This window comes from Dendronephthya gigantea, unplaced genomic scaffold (assembly GCF_004324835.1).
Source record: "Dendronephthya gigantea isolate DGI-Jeju-01 unplaced genomic scaffold, DenGig_1.0 000290F, whole genome shotgun sequence".
In the NCBI taxonomy this organism is placed as follows: domain Eukaryota; kingdom Metazoa; phylum Cnidaria; class Anthozoa; order Malacalcyonacea; family Nephtheidae; genus Dendronephthya; species Dendronephthya gigantea.
The window spans coordinates 12,501-25,210 of record NW_021163300.1 but is presented as its reverse complement, the minus strand read 5'-3'; the positions used below and the strand labels follow the sequence as shown (position 1 = coordinate 25,210).

General features: G+C 39.0%; 1 protein-coding gene across 1 annotated transcript; it reads left to right on the top strand.

Annotated features, from left to right (window-relative positions):
• Positions 1 to 2,554: 2,554 nt before the first annotated feature.
• On the top strand, positions 2,555 to 3,184 carry LOC114541421. The gene has a single exon (XM_028561346.1). The coding sequence runs from the start codon at positions 2,555 to 2,557 to the stop codon at positions 3,182 to 3,184; it is 630 nt and encodes a 209-aa protein (XP_028417147.1).
• Positions 3,185 to 12,710: the final 9,526 nt, after the last annotated feature.

Below are 12,710 nucleotides of genomic sequence, written 5' to 3'. Positions count from 1 at the left end.
ACCTATAGAACGGGCACTCGGAATGAGTTGGTGCATTGAATCGGACACACTGCAGTTTAGAATACAGCTTAAAGATCAACCTTGCACGAGAAGAGGAATACTGGCAACTATTAGCTCGGTATATGACCCACTTGGATTCATCGCCCCAGTAGTGTTAGTGGGAAAGCAAATCCTGCAAGAGATATGTAACCGAGATTGGGACGAGCCAGTTAGCGAGACAACACGGGTGCGATGGGAGAAATGGAGAACAGAACTGTTCCTGCTCGAAAACGTAGAAGTAGAAAGAAGTTCGAAGCCTCCGGGATTCGGAAAGATCGAGTCCGCCCAACTTCATACCATGTCAGATGCATCTAATACGGGTATGGCCAATGCTCCTATTTGAGATTGGTAGATGAACACGGAACTATCATGTTTCGTTCCAAATGGGAAAGGCTAGAGTAGCTCCGAAGAAAACTGTCAGTATTCCAAGACTTGAGCTGACGGCTGCTACAATTGCTGCCAAGATAACAGACGTGCTGAGAGATGAGATAAGTTATGAAGACTTAATAATAATATAATAATAATAATAATAAAAGTATTTCTATAGCGCACAAACAAATTGTGTTCTGTTCTAGGCGCTTTACAGTAAAATCTAATATTAAAACTATTAAAATATCTAAATCATTAACAAACCTAATAATATAAATGTTAAGACCGACGTCATACATTATTCAAAAAAAGTTAAAAAGATATGTTTTAAGATTTTTTTTAAAAACAGTAATTGATTTGCACATCCGAAGATTAATGGGTAATTCGTTTCACAATGGTGGTCCCGCGACACAAAATGATCTATCCCCAAATGTCTTCAGTCTAGAACAGGGAATCTGGAGCAATTCACAGTTATTTGATCGAAGTGAACGCTGCGAAGTATGATAATGCAAGAGTTCCTTCAAATACGGTGGAGCAAGGTCGTTCATAGCCTTATACACATGAAGGATAATTTTGAATTGGACACGATATTGGACTGGTAGCCAATGCAATTCAATAAGTACTGATGTAATATGTTCCGATTTCCTAGTACCAGTTAATAGACGTGCTGCAGTATTTTGGACTCTCTGTAACCTCTGGAGTAAATATTTTGATACACCATATAGCAGTGAGTTACAGTAATCCAATCGTGAAGTTATAAAAGCATGAATGATTATTTCAAGACAGTCCCGAGACAAATACTTCTTTATTCTTGAAATGTTTCTGATATTATAAAAAGATGACTTGCAGATGCCATTAATATGTTCCTCCAATTTAAAGAACTCATCAAAAATAACCCCCAAATTTCTAGCTGAACCAGTTGGTACAATTCTGTCATCACCCACCATGATATAATTCAAGGGAGGCATAGGGCGATAGCGTGAATGGACTAATATAAGTTCTGTTTTTTCACTATTTAGTTTCAATTTACTCAGCATCAACCAGTTTCTAATTTCAAATATACATTTTTCCATACGAATCTTAGATGAAATCAATTCACCGGGATCATTTGTTTTGAATGCAATGTAAAGTTGTCCATCATCAGCAAAAAAGTGAAAACGGAGATCATGACGCCTAGCCACATCTGCAAGCGGGGCAGTGTACAATGAATATAACAGCGGACCTAATACCGATCCCTGCGGTACACCACATTCAAGATCACGCCATAGCGAATCTGTTCCCTCAACACGAACAAATTGTTTCCTAGATATAAGATATGAAGTAAACCAATCCAAAACACGACCCTTTATACCAAATCGCTTCCATAATCGTGTCAATAAGATCGAATGATCTACGGTGTCAAACGCTGCTGACAGATCCAGTAGAACGAGAATGACAGAGTTTCCATTGTCGAGGTCTTGGAGAATATCGCTTTGAACCCTTAATAATGCTGTTTCTGTACTATGACGAGACTTATAGGCAGACTGGAACTTCTCATGTAGTTTATTCTCGTCAAGATAATTCATTAATTGTACAGCAACTGCTTTCTCAATAGATTTCGAAACAAATTTCAAATTAGATATTGGACGAAAGCTGCAGAATTCTTCATAGGAGAGACCACACTTTTTTAATAACGGTTTAAGAACAGCAATCTTTAGAGAGTCAGGCATTAAACCATTTTCCAAAGATACAATCCAAGGCATTTCCTACGGAGATCAAGAACATAAAGAGCATTCAAGCTGATACATCGTTAAGCAATCGTCATTCCGATAAGAAAAAGAAAGCCGTTCTGAAGAAAACGAGCTCGCTTCAGACGCTAGATCCATTCATAGATTCCGACGGTATTCTGAGAGTTGGAGGAAGAATACGTAGATCAAAATTCACGGAAAATTTAAAAACACCTATTATCTTACCGAAGTCTGAACACTTTACGAAGTTGATTGTTAGCTATGTTCATGAGAAAACACAACACAGTGGTAAAGGTATAACCATGAACGAACTACGATCTCACGGTTATTGGGTAATCAATGGCAATACAGTAGTTCGACGACTAATCTCAGAGTGTGTAACTTGTCGACGCCTTAGAGGAACTGCAGGTGAACAGAAGATGGCGGACCTGCCACAGTCGAGACTCGAAGACGTGCCACCATTCATCTATAGCGCAGTCGACTATTTTGGTCCCTGGTACGTGAAAGAAGGCAGAAAAGAAGTCAAGCGGTACGGAGCATTGTTCACGTGTATGTGTAGTCGTGCTATACATATTGAGATTGCGCACTCAATGGAAACGGACTCGTTCCTACAAGCGCTACGTAGATTCATTTGTCGCAGAGGTAACATTAGAGAACTTCGTAGTGATCGAGGAACTAATTTTATAGGCGCGGAAAACGAATTGAAGAAAGCTGTTGAAGAGATGGATGATGACAAGATTAAATCGGAACTGCTGAAGAATAGTATTGATTGGATAAAAAATCCAGCGAAAGCGAGTAACTTCGGAGGAGTCTGGGAGCGACAAATTCGATCTGTCCGTAACGTCATGAACGCTCTCATCAGGCAGCATGGTCAGAAACTAGATGATGAGTCTTTACGTACATTCATCTGTGAATCAGAAGCAATCGTTAATGGTCGCCCCTTAACTGTGGAAACGTTAAATGATCCCCTCTCGCCTTTACCACTCACTCCGAATGCACTACTGACTGGCAAAACGAAACTAGTGCTACCACCTCCGGGCAAATTTTAGAACGAAGATTTTTATTGTAGAAGACGATGGCGGCGAGTACAACACCTGTCGAATCAATTCTGGACACGTTGGAAGAAAGAGTACTTGCAGAATCTTCAAACGAGATCGAAATGGATGGGTATACGGATAAACTTCAAAGTAGGAGACATAGTTTTGCTGATCCACGTGGACAAAGTAAGGAATCACTGGCCTATGGCAAGAGTAACGAATGTCAATGAAGATGATCAATGTTTTGTTCGATCAGCAACTGTACAAACCGCAAGTGGTTCAATCTTGGATCGTCCAATCAACAAGCTAGTTCTATTAGTTGAAGCCTCGGAAGAAGATCTAAAGAAGACCGGGTGAATTCCCAGACGGAGAGCCATGATGAAGACAAAAGAGTACAAGTGTAGCTAAGTATACATAGAAATACCACTTAATATTACGAATAGTTTGTTAAATCGGTTAGATAAGGCCTATTTCGAACTCGAACACTAGTTAGTAAGTTTAAATAGCGGCCTGACTATGATGTTAGTTTATATTAAAATAGTTAATAACAATTTTAAGGGAGCCATGTAAGCGATATACGCATGTTTTAGTTTGGGTCACCTGTATTGCGGGTACTCCGCGCGTGGTCCACACAGTCGGCACAAGGTTGTACCTTGGCTAGTACAGAATTTTGTTATCGCAAATCATTGATATTAAATACATAAATACAAACGAATTACGACGGCTAATTATAATCATCGAAAGAGTCAAGTGTTATTGATGACCAAACTGACTGTCAGCAAAGAAATGAATATCGGATGTTCGTCGAAATCGAATGAAACAAAGACCGTTAAACCCCCCTTGCAATGTAAATCCCACAGTGTCAACATAATAGAGTTCTTAGAATAGAACAAGGATACAATTTTCTTATAAAGTCAATATGCAAGTTAACTTTGTGGGCCCCCTTGAGTGCATCAGAATATTTTCTAGTATTTTCTTAATAGACTCAAAATATCTTTAGGACCCTTTCCCAGCATTAATTGTGACCACTCTCATAGGTAAATGAAGACCTTACCTAGAGGCAGTGCCAGCTTAGTCTTTTCAGGGCCGGGGGGCAAAACTTTCACAAGAGCCAGTCATGGCTCACAAATATGAATAATTTGGTATGAACAAATAGGTGCTTATATATATATATATATATATATATATATATATATATATATATATTTATATTTATATTTAATCTTAAAATATTTTCATCGCTACACTGTGTTTCACGCTTAAAAGCGATCTTCAGGCGAATGGATACTATGATTTTATAACTAACGGTTTGCTGACGCGTTGAGATGACTTGCGCGTGCGTTTGCGATTTTGAATTTTTGCGCGCTGAATTTATTGCGGTGTCTACACTTCGCAAACAATTCCGATCGTTTATTCAACGCTCTGTCTTTGCTCAATTCAAGGATATGAAGTTTCTCCTCCAAACACAGATTACATCTTTTTCCACCAGCTCTACACGCCGGGACTTGCTTTAAAAGGGACCACTTGATAGAGAATTGTCTCTCGCTTTCTTTCAATATCCAAACATACTTCGAAAGTTCCGTTTCTGTCGAGTAGCGCGCGTTGTTGAATCATCTACCAACAACCGTAAGACCGTTCATCTACCAATAACCGTAAGAGAAAGATCATCTGGTTCAATCCCCCCTTCAGCAAGAACGTGAAGACGAACGTGGCCCACAATTTTCTGCGATTGATTGACAAGCACTTTCCTAAGACGTCGCGTCTCCACAAAATCTTTAATCGTAATACGGTAAAGGTCAGCTACTCCTGCATGAACAACGTAAAAACCTCAATCTCAAACCACAACCACCGTGTGTTACAAAGACGAAACGAACCATCCAGCGAAAGAAACTGCAACTGTCGAGTCAAAGAAGAATGTCCATTATCAGGAAAATGCTTGTCAGAGAGCGTGGTTTACAAAGCTGAAATTACGCCAACCGACGACGGCGATACGAAAGAATATGTTGGAATGACAGCAGGAAGCTTCAAGAACCGTTTCTCTAACCACAAAAAGTCATTCAACAACGCGCGCTACTCGACAGAAACGGAACTTTCGAAGTATGTTTGGATATTGAAAGAAAGCGAGAGACAATTCTCTATCAAGTGGTCCCTTTTAAAGCAAGTCCCGGCGTGTAGAGCTGGTGGAAAAAGATGTAATCTGTGTTTGGAGGAGAAACTTCATATCCTTGAATTGAGCAAAGACAGAGCGTTGAATAAACGATCGGAATTGTTTGCGAAGTGTAGACACCGCAATAAATTCAGCGCGCAAAAATTCAAAATCGCAAACGCACGCGCAAGTCATCTCAACGCGTCAGCAAACCGTTAGTTATAAAATCATAGTATCCATTCGCCTGAAGATCGCTTTTAAGCGTGAAACACAGTGTAGCGATGAAAATATTTTAAGATTAAATATAAATATAAATATATTGCTCTATCACACCTCGATATTGAGCACTCTTTGTTCAAGTACGGACAACGAAATATTATTTGGATATATATCATCTATATATATATATATATATATATATATATATATATATATATATATATATATATATATATATATATATATACAGTCATTTCAAAAAAGGTTGACCTTCCAAAATATATGAACCTTGAACATTGAGCGTGCAAGGGATGATGTGTAGCAGCTTATTTTGTGCCTTAAACAGTGCAAAAATTGAATTTTAGCAATGGCTACAGCCAGTGAAATGCTGTGTAGGTCACTTTTCATTGTTCCAAGCGATATTTGCGGGATTAAACACCCAAAAAAAGTTGCTACCCATCATCCCTTGCACGCTCAATGTTCAAGGTTCATATATTTTGGAAGGTCAACCTTTTTTGAAATGACTGTATATATATATATATATATATATATATATATATATATTTTCACTTTTATAATAAGACTTACTTCTTCGGGAAAATTGATGCATGTTAGTCCTTTCTTTATTGTATCCAAGAGGGTCTGTATTTGTTTCTCTTTTTTTTCCCAAAAAATGCTGGCTGTCCCAATGACTTCAATATTTTACCAAGTTCCTTCCCTTTGAATTTTGTCAAAATATTTTCCTGTTCTGAGAAAGGCAGAGTTTGCAAATGAACTAAAAACACATGTAATGAAGAACTGTTGAAATTGTTTCTCAAGGTTTGTATATGTGATTGATCCACTGTTGTCTGAGTGTGGGATTGATCCACTGTTGTCCAAGTGTGGGATTGATCCACTGTTGTCCGAGTGTGGGATACAGCAGAGCATTTTTTATTTCGACTTAATTGCTGTCGGTGAGCGATGCTATTTTTCTTCGGCTCAAGGCCTTCTTTCTCACGAATTATTTGCTGCTTCGACTTAAGGAAGAAAGTGACAATTCTTTGCAAAACCACAACAGATGCTACCATGTCTGAATTCGGTGTTATTTCATTCCATCTACCTCTCAACTCCTTATTTGTTGACATTTCATCAAGACAAAATTTCAGTATGTTTTCCTTTTCCCTGAGAATATTATCCGGACTTAATAGAAGTTCAGTCAATTTGTGCAGATAAATAAAAAAAGGATTGACGTGCTCATAAATAATAAAATTGTAGTTGCCATTAGCCTGTTGCGTATCTTCCACCAATAGTGAGAAAACTGCTAGTGCGGCTGTTTTGCTGCTGAAAATCACTGGCGAATCGTCGTTAACAGTTTCCTTCGCTGGCACTATATCTTGCCCTAGGCCTTAAAGATAACATCTCTAGCTCTCTTTACTGCCCGCCCAGCATGGCCCCGGACAGTGTCATTGTCCTGGTGTGCATTACTTGTAGAAGATGAATCCCCCGTATCATGAGAGAACGAGAAATGCTCATCATTCCTATCGAAATACTGCTCCTCTGCCTCCTCAAGCCTATCCGCCATATTTTATTATGCAACAACAACAGACTCGTTACCATACTTCCGCATCACACATCGATCGGCGCGCAATGAGCGCGTTGCACCGCCCTATATATAAGCGCCCTGATCAAAACCAATCGCATTACATCCCACCACCACTTAGGCCACCAAAACAAAGGAAGCCATTCAAACTGTTAACATGCGGTTTGTGAGGGACACACCATGTCAAATTGTTTCAAATTGAAGACTAAGGAACAGCAGAATTCAAAGCCAACCGGTTTGGTGTCTAACAACAACAACACCAGTTACAAACAACAATCTGGTCTTGATCAAAAATCACTTGACCACGCTGACGCTATCATGAAAGTATTTGAACCATTCGTGTTTAACGGCTCGGTTGCATTTCAAAACAGTAAATCGAGACGTTTGCCAATTAAGATACTAAGAGACACCGGTTTGATTTTGTCCAATATTCTTCCTTTTTCCGAAAGTTCCTATTCAGGAAAAAATGCCTTGATGAGGGGAATTAATGCACAAACATATACCTCAGTTCCAATGCACAACATAAACTTACAGTCGAAGTTAGTTTCCGGGGAAGTTCAAATTGGCGTTATTGACTCTCTCCCGTTTAACGGAATTCATTTGTTGCTTGGCAATGACCGGCCTAGCAGGAAGCAAAGTTAACGCTGATCCGATTTTGAGCGATAAACCGATTATTTCCCAAAGTCCTGATCCTATAGATGACAGCATACCACATTTATATCCAGCGTGCGCCGTTACACGGGCTATGATGATATTTCCGATACATTTCTTCATAAGCTATTTGACAGTTCTGAAAATGGCGAAACATTTTCCACATCAAACCTTATTACTGAACAACAAAATGACCCAGAAATTTCAGCACTGTATCAGTACTTCAGTACTTCATCTCTTGAACGAGGCCGAGGCAGAAAATGAGCCCATTTGTTATTTCGTAAAACAAGGTATTCGCATATGTAAATGGCGGCCTACCACAGTTTCAGCGAAGGAAACATGGCTAGTTCGAAACCAAATAGTAATACCTAAATTATATCGATCCGAAGTTTTAAGTTTGGCTCATGAAACGCCATTGTCAGGTCATTTAGGAATAAACAAAACATATCAAAAAGTAACTGCACATTTTTACCGACCCGGTATCCGAAAAGATGTCGTTGAACTTTGCAAAACTTGCCATACCTGCCAAGTTGTAGGTAAACCAAATCAAACCATCCCCAAGGCACCTTTAAAACCGATTCCAGCTTTCGAAGAACCATTCAGCCGAATTTTAGTTGATTGTGTAGGCGCATTGCCAAAGACAAAGAAAGGGAATCAATATCTCGTAACAATAATGTGCGCCTCAACTCGATTTCCAGAGGCGATACCTTTACGAAATATAAAAATTCCAACTATTGTTCAAGCATTGACAAAATTTTTCACCTTGGTCGGACTGCCAATATCAATTCAATCAGATCAGGGAACAAATTTTATGTCGGGAATTTTTCAACAAGTCATGCATGAACTAAAAACCAAGCAATATAAGTCGACCGCTTACCACCCCAGGAGTCAAGGTGCACTTGAGAGATTTCACCAAACCCTGAAGAACACGATGCGAAAATATTTCCTAGACACCGGAAAAGACTGGGACGAGGGCATCCATTTACTCTTATTTGCTGCTCGAGAATCTATCCAGGAATCGTTAGGCTTTAGTCCTTTTGAACTCGTTTTCGGTCACACAGTTCGGGGACCTTTTAATCTTCTTAAGGAGAAGTTACTTCTTGACAGTGAAAAGACATTAGACCTTAGTTAAATCAGTGAGCACCTGAATTTCTGAATCTTTGTCTAAAATTTCTATGTATGGATGTGATGTGTTCGACCAAATTCTCGCGGTATTTTTTGGAAGCCTAAGAGTTTTTGTCTCAGGGAAAAAAAGTGAATTCCTAGGGAAAATACGTTCCATTTCGTTAAACAAAAATTTCAGTTATATTGAGCAACCTTCAGCCTCCAACCTTCAATTAGGGTCAACTTCCATATCATAGGTCTTGAAATGTCGAAAGAAGAGGTAATAAGTGAAGCAAAAAAATTGGAATGGAGGTGGTTTATGACCCTACAGGAAAAAGAAACCTCTGCTTTTATGAATGCTTGGGTTATCATCTGAGTTTAGACAAATACGTTATAGTAGGAAGATTAGAAGAGTATATATGCTTGATAATCAATACCTGGATATAAGAAACGAGGTAAGATCGATATTTAATATAGTACACAATTGTATTCTTTGAGTTGCTTCACCCATGAAGATCCGTCAGTGGTGATAGTATTGTAAATTTTATCTCCAAGCCGTGCAAGGATAGAAAAACGCCAAAAATTTAGAGTTACACCAGGCACCTGGTGTTTGTCACAGAACAATGCGGAGTCCAAGGTTGTCCGTCATTTTGTCATGAAACGTCAACCTCCCCAGTTTTGACAGCTCGTATGTATTTTTGTTTCTGTAGAACGGCGATGTGGTTCAAACAGATATGAAAGATTATTTTTCCGGTGAAGACTTTCGAAATCATAATGAAAAACGTCCCCTCTCTTGGCGCGAGACAGTCTTGTCGTGGGGAAATGGCAACACATCCGGTCATTGTTTTTGCAGCTCATCTATTTTCCCTCAAAATTACTATATTGGATTGGCAGGGAGTAAGTACGCTGAATTAGGTTATAAAACTGGCTTATCCAAAACTCCCAATAACTGAACTTATAAGAAGGATTTTCGTCTAAGAAGGAAGTCTCATCGGAGACGAGCAATTTGGCTCTTATTTAAAAATTCTCATTCCATTTGTTTCAGAGGATAACCAACGCAGATCCGGGAGGTAGACGTTTTGAGGTCTATACCAAGCATGTTTTTGGGATACACTGGATGCCATTATATGGTTTTACGTGATACAAATGTGGACGTAAGTAATCAGTACAAAACGGTTTAATTAAATCGAGCAAATAAAGCTAAATGTCATAAAATTAATGTGGAAATATTTTTTATAATCGTAACATGATTTGCGCAAAATAGACCATGATTTCGATATTGCATCTTATCTGACTGTTAGTATAGCATTCGTTTAAATGGCTCTTTCTAAGGTTTTAATTTAGCTTGACATACATTGATTAACAATTTTCGTGTAACAGCTGACGTTGTCAGAGTCGGATCAGTCGATCAATCAATCCTGAAGTCAAGTAAAAGAAAAAATCCGCGCTGTGCTGCTACGTGGACTGGAATTAAAGTGGAAAAAGTTGAAAAACTCCTTATGACATAAATGGCAAAAACGTTTTGCAGTTAAACACCAATAGTACTGAAAATAGAATGTCACAAGTTAGAGATGGAAGACGGTGGAAAAAAGGATTCACAAACTAACTGGAGTGGTTTTCACGACGTAAGATATTCTGACTGCCTCGGTTCATACGAATGTATCAATCATGAATGTGATTTTGAAAAGGAATACGGCATTGTGAATAAAAGCCATTTCGACAAGAAAAACTTCTGCAACATTTGCAAGGCCCCTGCTAAACACGTACCTTGTCATGCTCGACGTTATGTGGCTTTCTCTAACACAAAAACCAGCGTCTATCATCTCGGCGAAGATACCTGTCCTGTGAAATCTCTTGTTGGTCGACCGAAAGAAGAAGCAGAGAAGCAGCTACGGGAGAACCCAGATTTAACCCCTTCCCAAATTCAAAGTAATCTTATAATTTCTCAGATGAGACAAGGTAAACGAAGGGTATTAAAACTGTTTTAGACTAAGCAACGTTAATCCAGAGACTTAATAGTCTCAGTTTAGACTTCTGTTCACGTCAAAGGGCCTGTTTATATGATCAAAAGCATACATCATAAGGCATTGAAACAGGTAGTATATAGTGCTGCAATGTTTTAGAAAGAGCTCACGAGAAAGCCAAGAAGGAATCTTTTGGTTGGCAATTTAAAAAAGAAATAATATGCCATGCAACAATAATCAGTAGTAATACAAAATCTCCCAACAAATTAAATAGAACAACTCGAAATTGTTTCATTTTCCAAAAATAAAACAACTCGAAAAAAACTTCAGTATACAGTATAGTTTTTTTCAGCTGAAACAAATATGAATTAAAAGCTTGTTGCGTTGTAGGTGCCGAATGGGCGAACATCGAGAAAACCGCACTAATCGTAGTTGAAAAAAAGTGGCTTTCAAATGAGAAGCAAAAAATGAAAGCATCCAACGAGCCATATGGACAACTTCGAAGCTGTTGCGCATTTCAAGCAGTACGCCGACAAAAAAATCCATATTACGTATACACAATTAACGACAGACGAGGTAACCCCGAAAAACCATCCCTCGTGCTCAAGTCTAGCACTTTAAAGGCACAAATTGCTCTTCAGAAGGATCGTGAGAAGAACAACCAACTCAGTGATGAATTTTGCTACTTTGACGGATAAGTACAAAGATGTTATGGCCTCGCCTCCCTCACAGCAAGCGTCTACCATCCTTTACTGCGAAAATTGATTCCGCTAGCAACCATGGAAACAGAACAGGAAAATTCTCTCACAGTTGAGCTATTTTGGAGTTATTTCAACGACATCCTTTGAAAAGTAAGTGGATCAAAAGATTATGTTTTCAATCCTTGTGGTTGGATTACGGACATGGCGGGATGTAACATGGAAGGACTTGAAAGAGTTTTTGGTCTGGATGTCTTGGAACGTGTGAAAACATGAGAATTTCACTTTAAGCAGTGCCAGAATTGCCAAGCCCGGAAATTCCAAGAAGAAACAAAGAGGCACTTTAAAAGTCTATGTGGAGCACTACACTAGAAGCACAATCTCCAACTAGCTATGAGAAGGCAAAGGAAGATTTGGATAACTTCATCGCGGAGGAGCCCCATCGAAAGAGCCGAGGCCAAATCGCTTCAGACCAGCACGAAGCAAATTATTTAGCGATCAATTTCAAAGGGCGAAGCAAGAAAAGAATTTGATAAAAGTAAAAGAAATGTGTTTGAAATCCAACCCACGAAGTTACATTGTTCTCTGCATACGTCGAAACAAACAAATTACAAAGCACAGTTGGGAAATAAACACTCGTGCAATTGTCAAGATTTTGCGAAAAATCGGGGAAAGGAACTTTGTAAACACATAATTTGGACAATGTTAAATGTTTGTCGCATTCCAGTAGAAAACGTTTTGCTGCAGCAAATTTCGCTATCCGATAACGAATGAACACAAATTCTGGAAAACGCCCCAAAAGATATACCAGAAAATCTGAAATTCATACCTCATTCATCTTTGAAAGAAAGCAGAAGTGGTGGTCAAAAATCTATTGGCGAATGATTCACGAAACGGTCAACCCCAGGTTTGGAATCTTCACACGAAGAAACGGAAGCCTGGTCCAACACCAAAATGCAGAGGATGCCGCGTTGAACAATGTGAAGGCAAATTATGTATATCCGTTACATGTTTATATGTACCATTCGAACAAAACTTTGTAACGGAAACGACCTTTTACTCTTGTCCTGCAGTTGCGTGTATCCAACGAATCCCAGTATGGACAAATTTGACTTTTCCTGCAGTAGTGGTTCATGTCGATGGATCCTTGAGTGTAGACACTGATGATGAAGTCGAT

Coding starts and splice junctions, on each gene's coding strand:
- LOC114541421 (XM_028561346.1), top strand. CDS start 2,555: ATGGCGGACCTGCCACAGTCGAGACTCGAAGACGTGCCACCATTCATC.